Source organism: Prionailurus viverrinus, chromosome D4, assembly GCF_022837055.1.
Source record: "Prionailurus viverrinus isolate Anna chromosome D4, UM_Priviv_1.0, whole genome shotgun sequence".
In the NCBI taxonomy this organism is placed as follows: Eukaryota; Metazoa; Chordata; class Mammalia; order Carnivora; family Felidae; genus Prionailurus; species Prionailurus viverrinus.
Genome location: NC_062573.1, coordinates 86960711 through 86978709, shown reverse-complemented (window position 1 = coordinate 86978709; position 17999 = coordinate 86960711). Strand labels below are relative to the sequence as shown.

Below are 17999 nucleotides of genomic sequence, written 5' to 3'. Positions count from 1 at the left end.
TGTGTCCTTGTGGGAGTCATGTTGGGAGGGCACAGGTGTGGGGAGATGGCCACACTGGGGCCCGCAGAGGTGAGGCTCCGCGTAGGACGAGGCTGGAAATGACAGCAGCTTTGTGCCGAGAGCCCACCGGAGTGGTTCTGGAAGGGCCGGGCCCGGCAGGCAGGGCCGGGCGGCGGCAGATGGGGGCAGGGGGTGCAGGGAGGGCGCTGGAGGGAGTTCAGATGTGGCGAAGGGCGTGTGGGCAGCACCGCACAGGGACCCCTAGGACTGGGAGGTTGGTGTTGCCGTGTCCCATGAAAAACTTCAGGTCGTGTCTGCCGTGCCCTCCAGCTCTGTGGGGCCTGGCGCGACTCTGGTCTCTTGTGAGTCTCCTGGTTTCCCAGTTTTCCTCTGCTCCCCGGTCGAGCACCTTGAAGGTGCATGTGAATTGGAAGCAGGCTGAGGTCTGTTCTGTGGCAGAATCGGGTACCGAGGGAACGAGGCCTCAGAGGTGTTTTTTGGGAGAAAGTGTATATGTGCTGTGGTGTGGATTTTCAGCGTGTCTCTGGCTCCCAGAGATCCTTCTGCTGGGGTCTCAGTGCAGGCAGTGCCTCATCCAGGGCCACGAGGCTGTGGGGTCAGGCGTCACGGATGTGGGAGGACCCAACAGAGGGACTGGGCCGAACCCTCTGTGGCCCCGGGCCCCTCCTTCTGGTGCACCCTGGGCACAGGGAGCCGTGAGGGTGCAGGCAGGTGCCGGCCGGGCCCCCTGGCTGGGCTGAAGGCCCTTCAGCCTGTGTGTTTCTCTAGGACCGGAAGCTCACCAAGCTGGAGAGGCAGCGGTTCAAAGAGGAGGCCGAGATGCTCAAGGGCCTGCAGCACCCCAACATCGTGCGCTTCTATGACTTCTGGGAGTCCAGTGCCAGGGGGAAGAGGTGCATCGTGCTGGTGACCGAGCTGATGACCTCGGGGACGCTGAAGACGTGAGCACGCCCCCACCTGCTGGCTGCATCTCAGGGTGGGCCCGGTCCGGGCGCAGGGACCGCGGTGGCTCCTGTGTCCCGGGGCCTCTCTCAGCAGCGTCCCCGTCTGGGTGGTGGATACGTGGCCCCCTCCCGCGGGAGCCGCAGGTGAGCCGCGCCCCCGCCCGCAGGTACCTGAAGCGGTTCAAGGTGATGAAGCCCAAGGTCCTGCGCAGCTGGTGCCGGCAGATTCTGAAGGGGCTGCTGTTCCTGCACACCAGGACGCCCCCCATCATCCACCGGGACCTCAAGTGTGACAACATCTTCATCACTGGGCCCACCGGCTCTGTGAAGATCGGCGACTTGGGCCTGGCCACTCTCAAGAGGGCGTCCTTTGCCAAGAGCGTGATCGGTAAGCCTACGTCCTGGGGCCCGGCCGTGGCCTGGACTGCGTGTGGGAGCGTCCCTGGCTGTGTGGGTCGGGCGGAGAGGCCAGCTGGCGCCCGAGGGGCTGTGGATATGCAGCGGCAAGGAGGCCTCGATGACAGAGGGACTTGGGGCTTTGTGACCGGTGAGGCTGGAGCAGGTGGGGAGGTGGTGGGTCACGCCAGGCCATGAGGCCCACGAGAGGGAGTCTGGGGCAAGTGTGTGGGGGCACTGAGGCCGAGGGATTTGGTGTGGGTGCTGGTTTGCTAGCCTTTCTTTCCGTAGGTGGGGACACAGGACAGACGAGGGTGACCTCAGGGCTTTGCAACCTCATGGTTTTGACGCACACTTGGGGACAGAACTTGGCCTATCTGTGGCAAATGAACCCTCCAGGAATCTGGAAACTTCTCTGGCAGGGCGAGTGGGTTTGGAGCGTGACATCTGGAGCAGGGCAACTGCATGGGGTGTCCTGTGGACAGGGGCCGCCAGCAGCTCTGGGGAGCTAAGTGATGGGGTGGGGGGGGCCGACCTAGGCCTCAGTTTCTCTTTCTGTGAAATGGGTGGGACAGGCGAGGGCCTGGCTGGGGGGCCCAGGGCTGTAGGGAGCGTGCCTCTGAGCGGCTGGTGGTTTCCGGGCAGGTTTTATAGATTTGGCCTCGGGGGTGAGGTGCCTGGTGAAGCCCCCTGGGCTTTCTCTGGCTGGCGGCTCTGTCCCTCTCAGAGGCGGGCTGTCAAGGTACTGGGTGGTGTGAGGGGGGATGTGAAAGCTGGGCGTTTCCAGCAGGCACATTGGGCCCCAAGCCCCGCACAGGGTGCCTGGTTCTGTGGGGTCCCTGGTCATCTCAGCTTTGGCTCAGCTGGGGCCCAGGAAGCTCCAGACTCATGGGGGATGAGGGGTGATTAGCACATGTCCCCGGCCCCGAGCAGCCAGGCCCCTTCCTCGTCAGAGGACACAGCTGTCGGTGCCCAGGACATCTTCGGGAACACTTGACTGTGGACCCGCTTCTGGTGCAGCTGTCAGAGGGGCTTGTGCAGGCGTTTGGGTCTGCACTTTAGGTGCAGCCCACTTTGGATGTCTCTCGGTGGCCTCCAAGGACCTGTCCACTTGCTTGGTGGGGGCCCTGTGGAGCGGGACCTGGGGGCTCTGTGCCAGCCAGTGGGAAGGGGGTGGATGGATTGGGTGAGAAGGTCCCTAGAGCCCAGGCAGTGTCCTTATTGTAAACATTATGGCCACGGCCTCTTGATGCTGTGTGTACACACAGCTGTGGGTCACGTGTCCCTTGTGGGCTTTGTCTCCGAGAGCCACCCGGATCTGATGCCATTACCACTCTCAGGCTGTGTTTATGTTGGCCGGGTCCTGAGCTGGTGCTGCCTGCAGGCATTCATGGCCATGGTGGCCAGGACGCAGGGAATGTGGGGCCGTGGGGGCCAAGGAGGTGCACAGGGCACATGTGTGTGCGTGCGGGGGGGTGGGGCACACACATATTATTTTCAACACGCAGGTTTGAATGGCTGCAGTGAGAGGAAAGAGAAGATAGTCTGTGTCTATGGCCCAAGCACGTGTGCAAGTGGGCAACCCCAACCTGGCTCTGCACTGCCCCCTCCCCTGCACCCACACCTCCCATGCCCACCCTGAAAGGCAAGGTCTGGGGTCTTGAGGGGTTTCTTTCGGAGCTGCATTCCTGGTTGCGGGGGCCTCAGGAGAGACCGGGCCACCGCGGGGTTCGTGTGGGGCCTCGGGGTGGCTATGCTCCCAGCTTCCTGCTGGAGCCCTGGACTGCCTTCCCTCTTTCCTGGTGCACGTGCACGGCCAAGTGAAAACATTTCCTCCAGTCAGTCATGTGCCTCAAAACTCCAAAAAGAAGAAAGTATTCCTAGTAAAAGTTCCCCCTGACTTCTCTGTCCACCCTGTTCCCGTTATTTCTGATCTGGAATCTCTGAGAATTTTTCACACGTGTTCTTATACACGTAGACCTGCAGATAGTTCCTGCTTTTGCCATTTCTTACCCAAAAGGTTAACTTTTTCGTTGAACATATAACATGTTAATCGAAATTCGCATTAACGAGAAAAAGTTAAACTTTCGGGTAACCTATCTGTCTGTATCCCAGAGATGGCCACGAAGACAACTGATGACCCCATGTGTGCTTTTTACATAGTAGTTTGTGCTGTTCTGCAGCTGCTTTTTATTTTTTTTATTTTTTTTAATTTTTTTTTATTTTTTCAACGTTTATTTATTTTTGGGACAGAGAGAGACAGAGCATGAACGGGGGAGGGGCAGAGAGAGAGGGAGACACAGAATTGGAAACAGGCTCCAGGCTCCGAGCCATCAGCCCAGAGCCCGACGCGGGGCTCGAACTCACGGACCGCGAGATCGTGACCTGGCTGAAGTCGGACGCTTAACCGACTGCGCCACCCAGGCGCCCCATGCGGCTGCTTTTTAAAGAAACTAGAACATTTTGAAAATGTCGAGGTCAAGGCAGTTGAAGAGGTGTGGAAGCCTCATCGAGGTTGATGTTCAGCGCTCCCCTTTGCTTTGTGTTCGGCTGGGTACTCAGTTGGACCTATTTTACAAGACGAGTTTTGTGATTTGTAACTTTTTTTAAAAGTTTATTTATTTTGAGAGAGATGGAGCGGGGGAGGGGGAGAGGAGGGGGGGAGAGAGAGAATCCCAAGCAGGCTCCACACTCTCAGCACCGAGCCCAACGTGGGGCTCAATCTCACGAACCTCAAGATCATGACCTGAGCCGATTACCAAGAGTTGGACGCTTAACTGACTGAGCCACACAGGTGCCCCAAGGATTTTGTGATTTTTAAATTTTTCTGAAATTGTATTTTAGAGACACAGAGAGCATGAGTGGGGGAGGGGCAGAGGGAGAGGTAGAGAGGATCTGAAGCAGGCTGCACGCTCAGTGCGGAGCCTGACTCAGGGCTCGACTCCCATGACCCTGGGATCATGACCTGACCTGAAATCAAGAGTCGGATGCTCAACCGACTGAGCCACCAGGTGCCCCAGGATTTTGTGATTTTTTTTTTAAATTTTTTTTTTCAACGTTTATTTATTTTTGGGACAGAGAGAGACAGAGCATGAACGGGGGAGGGTCAGAGAGAGAGGGAGACACAGAATCGGAAACAGGCTCCAGGCTCTGAGCCATCAGCCCAGAGCCTGACGCGGGGCTCGAACTCCCGGACCGCAAGATCGTGACCTGGCTGAAGTCGGACGCTTAACCGACTGTGCCACCCAGGCGCCCCGATTTTGTGATTTTTAAAGACGTTTGTTATAGAAAAATAACAAAACCCAGACCAGTGTAGCCAAAGGACGTCAGCCAGACCCCACCGCCCTGACGTCTCCTCTTGGTCTTTGCTTGTTGGTTCGTAGAGAGGAGCTCGTGTGTGCATAGCTGCATAACTGAATATTTTATTTCACTCAGTCTGTTGAAATGTTCAGGGTAATAAGTGTCATTTTAAAGCCTCCTGTGTTTGGGACGCACACGCCTTTCCCACCCGAGCCCTCACGGGTGCGTGGCTGACACCGTCAGCGTAGACGCTCCCCGTCTGAGCTTTCTGACACTTTGCCGTGTGGTGTGCCTGTGTTTGCAGTTCAGGTAGCAATGCGGGGACCCCGAGTTTCTGTCGGCCCTGGGTTATCCGGCCCTGGGTTATCCGGCTCGCTCCTCAGCAAGTGACCTCTGCAGGGTTTCAGGCACAGACAGGGCCCCGGGAAGCGGTGGGCTCCTAGCTGTGTGGGCTCCACCAGTGCCGTGGGCTCATGTGCCCCGGAACCAGGGGGGTTCTGGGGGAATTGTGGGGAACCATCTGCAGAGCACTCCTGGCTGAATCTCAGGTTCCAGGGCTAGTGGCACAGTGTGCGGATGGGGGGTGTGGGGGGCCTTGGGCCCACTAGCTGCTGACCCTGGTTCTGTTGCTCCTGGACGCAGGCACCCCAGAGTTCATGGCGCCCGAGATGTACGAGGAGCATTACGATGAGTCCGTGGACGTCTATGCCTTCGGGATGTGCATGCTGGAGATGGCCACCTCAGAGTACCCCTACTCCGAGTGCCAGAATGCAGCCCAGATCTACCGGAAGGTTACCTGTGTGAGTCCGCGGGCCATCGTGATGGGCCTGCTTTGTGAGACCCTCTCTGTACCCTGTGAGGAGGGGAAGGACGCTGTCATAGAGAGGCAACTGAGGCTGTCTAGCTCGGCGGGGTGGCCATGCAGACCTCTGAGCTGGCGGTGGAGACACATGGGCCTCGTGTGACTGGAGGCTGTAGCACCTTCGGGGCTTCTTCAGGAGGCACCTGCCCCCAGAGCCCCTTGTCTGGGCCGCCATCCCCTGGGCCTGTTGGCTTTCTTGGTGTGTGGTCTGTGCCCACGCGGTTGTCAGCTGTGATCTGGTGGCTTCGGCTGTGTGGACAGATCACCCTGTCCTTCCTTGATGGCCGTCATGCCCTGTGAGGTCGTGGCTTTTCTGGGCACCAGGCCCCATGACCCCCGAGTCCTGGCTGCCTTGCCCTGCCTGGCGCACCCCTCGCTTCTGCAGACAGGCGAGGAGTGTGATCCCCAGCACCCCAGGGCACCTGTCCTCGCCCTGCCCTCCACTCTGAGCTCCTGACAGGTCACGGCTCATTTCTCTCCTTCAGTCTTAATTCTGAGTTATCGGTCACTTGTTTTGAGCCCCTGCTGTGTGCTGCTGAGGGTGTGGGGGGTGGGTACGCACACAGGATCCGGCTGGATTGGCAGAGACGCATAGGTGGACGTGCAGTGCCCTGGCGGTGCTGGCAGGAGAATGCAGGCTTGTGGTTGTGGGCAGTGGTCCTCCATGGGGCAGGGGACACCCCAGGGGGTTAGGGCCTCATTGCCAAGCTTGCAGGGGTGCGGGGGGAGCAGTCCACCAACCCTGGCTTCTGGTTGCGCATGTGGATGCTGCTGTGGTCTGTCTGCTGGGCTGGGGGAGACAGGACTGATTCCTGCTGGTGTGCTCCACGGCCACCCTGGTCCCTCGCAGGCCAGGGACACAGGCCAGGGCTCCTGTCGCTGCTCCAGCATCCAGCATCTGCCCCCGACCCCAGGTCTCTCAGGCATGCCGTGTCCCTGCTGCCAGCTGCCCGACCCCATACGTCTGAGCCTGGGGACACGAGCCCTTTCAAAATGGCAGCCGTTCTGGCACGTTCTTCACCTGCTTTGGGGGCCTCAGCCCTGCAGAGGTGGATGACAGCTTACACATGTGTTTACCTGTAGTTGTGTTTCTCAGCCCACCGGCCTCCCATAGGGACCTTGGCCCTTCCTCCTGCTGTAATTAGACTCTTCTTTCTGTTGGCCTCAGTGGGACAGCATGGGGTCCTCACCTCCACCAGGAAGTTCTCGGCCGTGCCAGAGCCCCGTGTCCCACTCTGTTGCTGCACAGACCCTCCTGCATGTTGGGCACACACGATTTCCATGGGTTATGGGCCTGGGGGCCTGAGGGTCAGGGGTTTGTTGGGCACAGCAGGGCCCCACCTGGTGGCGGGAGCCGCCAGGGGTCCTGCACTCTTGGGTCCACCTCTGGGCTGGAGGCCACCCCTCCCCACCGTCCCACTCCCTCTCTCCATGGGAAAACATAGGCATCATATTCTCTATGTTTAAAAACAAAAAAGCCAAGATGAGGACTGGGGAGGCAGAGTCTCGTTGAGGAATGTGATGGGTGAGGCTCCTCAGTGTGTTTAAAAACCCTCCCCCAAGCCCCTGCCCCCAGCAGCTGCACATGAACCCTGCAGTCCATCCCCTGCTTCTCCTGGATCCTCCGGCCTCAGGGTGTGCGCTTTGGGGTCCTGTGCCCCCATGCCATGGCCATCGCTGGCACCCGCTGGGCCCTTGGTGCAGAACCGCACGGCACCGGCACTAAACCCGGAGCCACCAGGCCTAGGGAAGTCAGCCCTGATTGTGGCCACGGTCGGGCAGATGTCTGGTGCCCTTAGCCAGCAGCAGTGACCACACAGTGCCCTCAGTACCCTCCAGGGAGGGTGTGGTGTGGAAGGTGGCCCCTCTGCCCGGCCGCCTCATCCACACTGGGGGGGCGGGTGCTCCCATCAGGCGGGGGCTGGGTTGGGCTCTTTCTCAGACTCTGCTGCTCCTGACAGCACATCGTCGGGGACTCGGGATGAGCTGAGCCCCCAGCAAGCTGGTGCGCCTCCTGCCTCCTCCCCTTCGGGGTTAGCGCCAGCTGAGCAGGAGGCAGGTCCTGTCGGTGACTCCACTCATCTTGTCTTAACAGGGCATCAAGCCTGCCAGCTTTGAGAAAGTGCATGATCCTGAAATCAAGGAGATCATCGGGGAATGCATCTGCAAAAACAAGGAGGAAAGGTGAGTCCCGGGAGGCTCTGGGTCTGCGTGCTCTTCCTGCGGAAATCACCCCAGCTGGCCCTCACGCACGGGTGGTAGGCAGGCAGGCTGGCTGCTTCAGGCCACGGCGTCCCTGGGCCAGCGAGGCCTCCGGGCAGGCAGGGGGACAGCCTTGGCCCCTCCTCGGCTGCCCGGAGCTCGCTCCCCGGCTTTGGGGGCCATCCTGGAGCCTCCCTCCCTTGCTAGCTGCTTCTCACCCACCTAGCCTGAGCAGGGCCCCCCTCTGCCGTGCCCTCAGCCTCCCTTCCGACCACCTGCAGACTGCGAGTTCCGTGCACCCGAGTTTCAGCCCAAAGCCCTGAGCTGCCCCCGAACCAGCCCCCGCCTCTTCAGCTGGTCAGCCAGGGCCTCCTCCCCTCTCTTTCCCTCCTCCCCTCCCTCTTCCCCCTTGCCTCTCTCCCTCCTCCTACCTACATTCTCCTCCCCTCCCTCCTCCCCTCTCCCTCCTCCCCTCCCTCTTCCCCTTCCTCCCTTCCCTCTTCCCCTTCCTCCCTTCCCTCTTCCCCTTCCTCTTCCCCCTTCTCTCCCTCCTCCCCTCTCTCCCTCCTCCCCTTCCTCCTCCTCTTCCTCCTCCCCTCCCTCTTCCCCCTTGCCTCTCTCCCTCCTCCTACCTACATTCTCCTCCCCTCCCTCCTCCCCTCTCTCCTCTTCTTCCTCTTCCCCTTCCTCTTCCCCCTTTCTCTTCCCCCTTTCTTCTCTCCCTCCTCTCCTCTCCCCCCTCTCCTCTCCCCCCTCCCCTCTCCCTCCTCCCCTCCCTCTTCCCCCTTTCTTCTCTCCCTCCTCTCCTCTCTCCCTCCTCCCCTTCCTCTTCTCCCTTTCTTCTCTCCCTCCTCTCCTCTCTCCCTCCTCCCCTTCCTCTTCCCCCTTACCTCTCTCCTCCCCTCCCTCTTCCCCCTCTCCTCTCTCCCTCCTCCCCTCCCTCCCCCCCTCTTCCTCCTCCCCTCCCTCCCCATTCTCCTCCCCTCCTTCTTCTCCCTTTCCTCCCTCCTCCCCTCCCTCCTCCCCTCCTTCCCCTCCTTCCCCTTTTCTTCCCTCCCTCTTCTTCCCTCCCCTCCCCCCATTCTCCTCCCCTCCCTCTTCCCCCTTGCCTCTCTCCCTCCTCCTACCTACATTCTCCTCCCCTCCCTCCTCCCCTCTCTCCTCTTCTTCCTCTTCCCCTTCCTCTTCCCCCTTTCTCTTCCCCCTTTCTTCTCTCCCTCCTCTCCTCTCCCCCCTCTCCTCTCCCCCCTCCCCTCTCCCTCCTCCCCTTCCTCTTCTCCCTTTCTTCTCTCCCTCCTCTCCTCTCTCCCTCCTCCCCTTCCTCTTCCCCCTTTCCTCTCTCCTCCCCTCCCTCTTCCCCCTCTCCTCTCTCCCTCCTCCCCTCCCTCCCCCCCTCTTCCTCCTCCCCTCCCTCCCCATTCTCCTCCCCTCCTTCTTCTCCCTTTCCTCCCTCCTCCCCTCCCTCCTCCCCTCCTTCCCCTCCTTCCCCTTTTCTTCCCTCCCTCTTCTTCCCTCCCCTCCCCCCATTCTCCTCCCCTCCCTCCTCCCCCTTTCCTCTCTTCCTCCTCCTACCTATATCCTCCTCCCTTCCCTCTTCCCCTTCCTCTTCCCCCTTTCTTCTTCCCCCTTTCCTCCCTCCTCCCCTCCCTCTTCCCCCTCTCCTCTCTCCCTCCTCCCCTCCCTCCTCCCCTTCCTCTTCCCCCTTTCTTCTTTCCCTCCTCCCCTCCCTCCCCCCTCTCTTCCTCCTCCCCTCCCTCCCCATTCTCCTCCCCTCCCTCTTCCCCCTTTCCTCCCTCCTCCCCTCCTTCTTCCCCTCCTTCTTCCCCCCTCTTCTTCCCTCCCCTCCCCCCATTCTCCTCCCCTCCCTCCTCCCCCTTTCCTCTCTTCCTCCTCCTACCTATATCCTCTTCCCTTCCCTCTTCCCCTTCTCCTTCCCCCTTTTCTCCCTTCCTCTTCCCCTTTCTTTACCCCTCCTTTTCCCTTTCCTCCTCCCCATTCTCCTCCCCTCCCTCTTCCCCCTTTCTTCTCTCCCTCCTCTCCTCTCTCCCTCCTCCCCTCCCTCTTCCCCCTCTCCTCTCTCCCTCCTCCCCTCCCTCTTCCCTTTCCTCTTCCCCCTTTCCTCCTTCCCTCCATTTCCTCCCCTCCTCCAATCTTCAATTACCCCTGCCCATCCCCCCCATCCCTCCCCCTCCCCCCCTCCCCCCCCACACTCTTCCTTGCTCCCTTGTGTGCCCTCCCCACCCCTGTGCACATAGCACATGGCCACCCTGTCACTGTCCTCACCCTTGATATCTGCTGCCATCGTCTCTCAGGCGTCCTTTTCTGATCCTTGGGCTTTCTCTCCTGCTCCCTGCAGGTTATCACATTTTATTTTAAGAAAAACAGTAAAAAGTTGTGAAATGTAAGTCATATTAGAGAGGTATAGAAACAACCATCTAGAAGCAAAGAATTCTCAGAGCAGACCCTGCAAGACCACCTTCCAGACCGGGACTGGCAGGGGCCCTGACCTCTGCTCCCCTTTTCCTGTGTGGTGACCGTGCATGGGGTGTGGGCTCCGCCTGTCCATTGGATGAGATGCCCTCTGCAGTAATCAGGGAGGGGCCGCTGGAACAGACAGGACCCTGGGAAGAAGGGAACTCAGTGTTCAGGGATGGGGAGAGGTTGCCATGACGTTGCCCAGCAGCTGACCCACCCCCATCCTGAGGAACTCTGGAAGGCCCCTGAGCACTCCCTGCTTCTGGGAGCCTGGACTGCCCCCCCTCCAACAGGTTCAGCCTCACCTGGAGCCACGAGTCTCCGTGGCACCTGGGGGCTCACCAGCGCTTCCACAGGCCTATCTGCGCAGTGCAGAGCCCGGTCTAGAAACTGTTCACTTCTGAGTCTCTCTTGATAGGGGTGTTCACTTTTCATAATGAGAGAAAAAAGAAGCCGTGAATGCTCTGCAGTGAGCTGCGTTCAGGTGTAATCTTCTCTGCTTCCCTGGGAATAAACTATTGCGTGCTGCCCTTGAGGACAGAGCCTGCCCATTGGATAGTATAGTCGGAGAACCTTCTGGAAGGAGCGGGGTGGGTCAGGGCCCTGGCGCTTTGTCTCGTGCCTTGGCAGCAGGCCTGCCCTCACCTTGCCCGTCGACTGCCCCTCCTCAGGTACGAGATCAAGGACCTGCTGAGCCACGCCTTCTTCGCAGAGGACACGGGGGTGAGGGTGGAGCTGGCAGAGGAGGACCACGGCAGGAAGTCTACCATCGCCCTGCGGCTCTGGGTTGAGGACCCCAAGAAACTGAAGGGCAAGCCCAAGGACAACGGGGCCATAGAGTTCACCTTTGACCTGGAGAAGGAGACGCCGGATGGTGTGGCGCAGGAGATGGTACCGTGACGCTCGCTTGCGGAGGGCGGGTGGTGGGTCCCGGTAGACGCGGGGTATGGCGCGAAAGCGTGTGGTTTCCAAAGATCAGGACGAGGTCAGAGCAGGGGTGCGGCCCTATGGTGAGCGTGCAGCGGGGGACTGGGGGCTCCAAGGCAGCACGGTGAGGGGTCCAGTGGGGTGGTGGTGAGGGGTCCCGTGGAGCCGTGCAGGGAGGGACTGGGGGCTTGGGTGGATCGGGAAGGGCCCGGGTTTTGACCAGGGTTTTGCCGCTTTTGTGTGAATGTGGCTTTGGTTTGATTGTCCCTTTGTTGCTGAGGGCACTGTGTCCCGCTGCAATGCTGCAGAAGAGGTGTGTGTGAGAAAGGAGCTGCTGATTTTTGCTGTAGAAAGTGAGCTTGAGTGAAAATCCGCGTGCTTGCCGCAGGGGAGGCAGCGCTAGGCCGTGCCTCTCGTCGGCACAGAAGCGCACGCCCTCTTTTCCTGCATCTAGCACGCCTGGCAAAATCGTAGTGCCTCCCAGGGTACAGCTTGTGGGTTCTCTAGACTCCCTGGCCCTGGGTGGGTTTTAAGGAGGAGGAAGTGGACTGTGGCTCTGGAGGGTGGGCTGGGAGGCCGCGTCATTCCTCGAGCCCCTGCTCGGAGGAGGAAACTGAGGCCGGCTGTGCCGCGTAAGATGTGGGCCACGGGCTGTGGCTTGGCTGTGTGGGCGTAGGGCGCCTGTGAACACAGCACGTGAGGAGTCCGTGGCCTTGTGGGTGCATCGGGGCAGTGGTCGCAGAACGGCTGCTGCATGGCCAGCCGGGGCCTCACCGCGCCCTGGGTGGTGGCTGGTCCTCTGCTGCTTCCCACACGTACGGTGAGCGTGACATCCTGCTGATGGCCCGGAGCCCAGGACGGGACCACCCTCACCTCCCAGCTGCCGGTCACATCCCTGGGCCCAGAAACGGGGCAGCACTGCTGTGAGTAGATCGAAGGGGGCTGTGTGGCTCACACACCCGAGTGGATGTCTGATCACTAGGTACCGACTTGCAGTTAGTGGGCGCGTCAGTGCCCTGACTTCAGGACCCTTGTTCCTCCTTGACCTACAGCGCCGCGGTCCCCTCCCACCTTCCAAAGTTTGAAGCACAAGCATTGACGAGCTGGGTGATGTGCAGGCCGGTGGCCCAGGAGTGAGGGTCCGGTGCCACATGTCCTGGGGGCCCACAGGGAGAGGGACCTGGCCAGGAGGTAGGCTGTGGCCAGGGGTGGCCCTGCTGGAGATGATGCGGGTCCCTGGGGCTGCCGTGAGGGGTGTGTCTGTCAGGGCCGGCCAGGTCGGGCTGGTGTGGGCACCTCCGGAGGCCTGGGGGCAGGCAGCTGTCCGCCTCCCTGTGAGCCTGGTGGCACCTGCTCCACACACCCGGGGAGCCTCCCTGCCCAGGATGGATTCCGGCGGGAGCCCCGCGCAGGTCAAGGGCCACAGCAATGCACGAGGACGACGGACCGCGGCACCGATGGATTCCACGTGATGTCGTCTGCCACCGTTGGACCAGGCGCCTCCTCCAGCTCTTCAGTTGTAGGACGGGGTGGTGGCCACACTCGGCCCGAGGCCTTTTTGGGAACACCCACTCTCGTGAGCTACTTATCCCTTCTCTGCCTCAACACAGAGATGCCCGGCCTCCTCTGTCTCCGGCCCATGCCGGGCCTGCCGCCTCGCCTGGCCTCAGCGAGCCCCTGGCCCTTGGCCGGACTTTCTTGGCAGCGTCCGTGCGTTCCCGGTGGAGACCCTAGGGCCCCACGCTTTTTCTGAGGAGCGTCCCACAAGCAGCAGGACATTCTCGCAGACTGCGCATTGCTGTGTTCAGTTAAAGATGATGGAATGGTGCATGCCCACTCCACTCCGGGAGCAGGATGAGCTGGTGCCTCGGGAGCTGCCAGTGTCGAGCTAAAGTGGCTGCGTTTCCAGGGCGGGGTCTGCCTGCGGCTTCGGCTCCTGGCCGGGACCTTCCCGAAGGCCCACCGTAAAACACCAGATCTGACGTCAGGAGCCCCAGTGGGGCAGTGTTTCAGGGCTCACCGCCCCCGGCTGCCCTGGGTGGCCACATACCAACAGCTGTAATTGAACACACCTACTTCTTTGCAATGCCAGCGCCCATATCACAGTCTAAAACCAGCCACCTCTACCAGGTGGCTCACGGGGCGTAGGGGACGAGATCGAGATCACCGGGGGTGAGAGGGGCCCGTCCCCTGGGCTGGCTTTGGCCTGGAAGTGATCCCTTGTGAGGACTCCCGGAGAAGGGGCTCGCAGCCTGGCCCAGGCTCCCCGTGTCTGTGCACCCCCTCTTCTGCCTTCATGGCCTTGGTGCAGTCGACATTTCATTGTGGTAAAGAATGGGGCTAAATTTTCCCCATCCGGGAAAAAATAGAAGAAACACCTTAGAGAGGATCGCCAGGGGGTGACCGTGAGGACAGAGATGGAAGAAAAACTGGGCCATGGGCAGAAAATAGAAGCAGCAGGCAGGTGTGTCCGCGGGGCGCCTTCTTGTCCGTGCCTCTGGTCAGGGCGGCCCTATGGTGGGCTGGCAGGTGAGTGGGTGGCACTGACCTCAGCCCCAGCCCCTCGCGAGAATCCTGGCCGAGTGCCACCACTCACCCTGCCGCCCAGGGCCCCAGTCTGGCGGGAGGCTGGCTGCCGAGATGTCTGCGGGATTTTGACATGGTTTGCTCTGTCCAGCGGGGTTGTTTTCTGAAATGAGATTGTGAAGTTATTAGTCCCACACTTACAGAAAAGTTGCAAACGTACCAAAGAGAACCATTTGACATGATGTCCAGACCTGATGCCCCATCACCGCAAATACGCCCGTGTCTCTTTTCCACCGTTCTACTTGGCCACCCCAGCCATCAGAACGGGGAGAGCCACTCAGGCCTGTTCAGGGTCCCCTGTTGTCTGTCTTTAGTTGTCTTGCCATGAAGGATACATCCGGTGACCACCTTGCGTGGCTCCCTTGTGGTCATGTCAGTGTGTCTGTGGGAGTGCTTGGCGTGGGGCTGTGTCCCCACCAGGGCCAGCCCACTGAGCACGCGCCCTTTGATCGCGTGGTTGAGGGGCGTCTGCCAGCGGTCTCCTATCAAATGATGGGTGGGTGTACCTCGTGACTGTGTCCTCTCCATTTATTTGCGTCTCCGTGGACTCACGGTTTTGTTGGTGAGTTACCCATGCCACATAGTACTTTACCCCAGATGCAGCACTGTACACGTGTGTGGTCTCACACTGTCCTTGCGGTCAGGAATCTGGGTGGCTTAGGGGTCCCTCTGGCTCTGGGTCCTCCACGCCATGTGGCCAGGGCGTCATCCAGGGCTGACCGGGGCCGAGGGTCTTTCGGCGTCTGTGTCACTCACCTGGCTGCTGGCAGGCCGCTGTTTCCAGCCGGTGGGTTGTTCCATAGGCCACTCGTGACATGGCTTCCCGTGAGCCCGAGATCCACGGGAGGGTGTGGAGGGGCGGACAGAGACCACACATGTGGTGTCCTGTGTAACCTCATACCAGCAGTGACACCTGTCACTCCTGCCGCCACAGGTCACTTGCGCTCCCCGCCACGTGCATTGGTGGACGTGCTCCTCAGGCCATCACGGCGTCACTGTGTGTTTTGATGCCCAGCACGTGTGCCTTTGGACCGTGGAGGTGCTGGGTGCCGGCCCGCGTCCTCCCACGCATCCTTCGTTCCTCGTTCTCCGAGTGTGGCTGGCTTTCAGGCACAGTGCGGTGTCTAGGCCCCTCCTCCTTCTCTTGCCTGAAACCACTGTTCCGTGGGGAGTTCAGCTCTCACACTGGCCAGACTCCGGGCACCACGCCGGGCCCAGCTGGTGTTCTGTGCGCCTGCACACGCGCTCATGTGTGCATCTATGCACACGTATGTCTGCTGTATGTTGAAAGCCGTGAGTTCGCTCGTCTCCTGATAGGTGCCAAAAGTTCTGTGCTCTGGCTTTCTCCCTTTCCACACGAGGCTCCCACGGTGATGGGCCAGAGATGGGCCTCCGTTGCTTCGTGGTTTTGCCCTCGGTGTCCTCTGGGAGAGCTGTGACTTTTCCCAGAGATCCGGGGCTCCTTCACAAATGCTCTCCTGGGTTCAGAGTTTTCCGGGCATGGGTGCCCCCGTCCCCCCTTGTCTCAAGTTACACGGTGCACCCCCTTCCCTTTGTGCATTTTTGGAGAGCTGTCCAGCCAGAGGCAGCTTAGGGCCCCTCCCCTCCCTGCACTCATCCCGCGGGCACACGCACCTGCTGCAGCCTCGCTGTCCCAGGAGGGGCACTGTGCAGGTCCAGAGGGCCGTGCTTTTTGCAGATTTTCAGTTGGCAGGAGGGCACTTCCTTGCAGGCGGGTGAGAGATAGGGTGGGGCCTGAGAGGGGCTTCTGCAGAAATCCTGTGAATGGGAGGTGACTAGTAATGGTGTGGCACCGCCCTTTGCAGATCGAGTCGGGATTCTTCCACGAGAGCGACGTGAAGATTGTGGCCAAGTCCATCCGCGACCGAGTAGCATTGATCCAGTGGCGGCGAGAGAGGATCTGGCCGGCGCTGCAGCCCCCGGAGCAGCGGGACCCAGGCAGCCCCGACAAGGCCAGGGGCCCGCCCGCACCCCTGCAGGTCCAGGTGACCTACCACGCAAAGGCTGGGCCGCCGGAACCCGAGGAACCCGAGGCAGACCAGCACCTCCTGCCCGCCGCGCTGCCGGCCAGCGCCACCTCCCTGGCCTGTGAGTGCCGTCCTCCCCGCGCCCGCGCCCCCAGCCCGCGCCTCAGGTGTGGACCGCAGGTGCGGGCGAGCGCTCTCCCTGGGGCCGGGGGGCACTGGGGTGTCTTTGGCTCGTGGAAGCCTAGCGTCTGGGACAGGTGGGGACAAATATGCAGAGAGATCCAGAACCTCCCGTGCCCCAAGCCAGTAGGATGGAGTGGCTCATCCAGCTACTGCTTCTATGTGGAGGCCAGTCCTGGCCGCGGGGCCTGGTGGGGGCATCCCCGCTGGGACACCACTGCCCTGGGGCCGAGAACGGCCGCAGTCTCCCGTGGTCCTGGCGCTCTCAGCCGTGACCTTTGCTGCCAGGATTACATGTCCCCGAGGTTATCTCCCTTCTAGTGCCCGACCTTTGGCACCTTTACCCTGTTTCCCAGGTATCACTGATGGCTTGTTGGGAATCACGCTGAGTCCCGGATGACTGGGAGAGGGAACAGAGGGTCTCCTGCAAGTCTGGGCAGAAGAATGGCCTGCCTTTGCTGTTAGTAGCCTAAAAATCCAGCTGTGGGCTGAGGGTTGAGGACGTGGCATCTTCCGCCCATTCTGTGAATAAGTGCTGGGTATGACTGTAGCCTACCTGGGCCACGTTTTTAGGCTGTTCGTGCGGAGAGGTCAAAATCTCCTGTTCGATTGATTTAATAGGAGCACGTCATTTATCGTTAAAACAATAGTGACGTTCTTCAAAGTAGGCTACTGAAATTCAAACCAGTAGCTAGCTGCTGCTCAGAGACCGCGTGCTTGCCTCTGGCTTCCTCCCGACCCGCTGGCGTGCTCTGGAGAAGACGGGCACTGCGTCCTCATCCCACTTGTTGATAAGCCAGCGGTTAATCAATGGGCATAAACTTTGCGTGGGGAAAGGCTCTCTGTATCGGGCACCCTTCACACACCAAACACCTGGCTGTTTGAACGGTTTCTAGGCAGGAGAGACACCCGGACCTGGAACGCAGTCTGCCGGGGTCAGCTGTCCCTGCACAGACTCGACCTGCCGTGCAGACACGGATCGCACGGTGGCTCAGCATGGGTGGGCGTTCTGTCTGCAGACACGGTCTCCCTGTCGATCCAGGGCGGTTCTGTGCGTTCATTGTGAGTTCTGTAAAGCAGATAGCGTGGTCGCGTCGTGTAAAATTCAGACCGTACCAGGGAGTGTGCAGCAGAGGTCAGTCACTGTTCCTCCTTGGAGGCCACTGATGTTGCCTGTCTCTTAATGGTAACTTCCAGAGATAACGTGTGCATAGAATCATTCATGTGCACCCACACGTATGTGCATATATGCACACGTGTGCACGCAGCAGAACTCACACACATGGGTGTCCACAACGTACTGAGCATACTCACACACACAAAAGCCATGTGCTTTGTGAAGGTGAGATGACAGGGTCCGGGCTGCACACACATCACTGGAAAAGGGACCTGATCTTAAGTAGCAAGGTGGGTGGGCAGACGCACGCATGTCAGAAGGTACAGCAGACATCATGCTGTGGGGTTCTCCACCACAAGCTGCCCACCTCAGCCCAGATCAAGTTCGTTGAGAAGGTGTGGGCCAGCACCCAGTGACTGCAAGAAGGCACTTTGTCAGTAGGTTTAAAAGATTTTTTTTTTTAAGTTTACTTATTTATTTTGAGAGAGAGAGAGTGAGAGAGGATGTGAGCGGGGAGGGGCAGAGAGAGAGGGAGAGAGAATCTCCAGCAGGCTTCCACACTGTCAGCACAGAGCCCAGCTCAGAGCTCGAACCCCCGAATCATGAGATGATGATGTGAGCCCAAATCAAGAGTTAGACGCTTAACCAACTGAGCCACCCAGGTGCCCCTAAATTTTTAATTCTAGAAATAACACATTCCCTTTATTTTTTTTAGGAGTAGAATTCAGTGATTCATCACATACATACAACACCCAGTGTTCATCACAGGTGCCCTCCTTGGTCCCCATACCCCATCCAGCCCATCCCCCACCCACCTCCCTCTGTCAACCCTCAGTTTCTTCTCTATCATTAAGAGTCTTCTGTGGTTTGTTTCACTCTCTTCTCTTTCCCTCCTTTCCTGTATGTTTATCTGTTTTGTTTCTTAAATTCCACATATGTGTGAAATCTTATTTCACTTAGTATGATACATTTTCACTCCATCATTGCAAATGGCAAGATTT

The 17999-nt window shown here is 59.8% G+C and overlaps 1 protein-coding gene across 7 annotated transcripts in view; it reads left to right on the top strand.

Annotated features, from left to right (window-relative positions):
• WNK2 (WNK lysine deficient protein kinase 2) overlaps positions 1 to 17999 on the top strand; it is a 134514-nt gene that overhangs the window by 37035 nt on the left and 79480 nt on the right. For all 7 annotated transcript variants that reach the window (XM_047829685.1, XM_047829679.1, XM_047829684.1 and 4 more), the window contains exons 2-7: positions 790 to 962; positions 1133 to 1353; positions 5304 to 5461; positions 7619 to 7707; positions 10872 to 11091; positions 15540 to 15822. In XM_047829685.1, the coding sequence (XP_047685641.1) occupies positions 790 to 962; positions 1133 to 1353; positions 5304 to 5461; positions 7619 to 7707; positions 10872 to 11091; positions 15540 to 15822 (1144 nt within the window). The remainder of the gene's footprint in view (positions 1 to 789; positions 963 to 1132; positions 1354 to 5303; positions 5462 to 7618; positions 7708 to 10871; positions 11092 to 15539; positions 15823 to 17999) is intronic.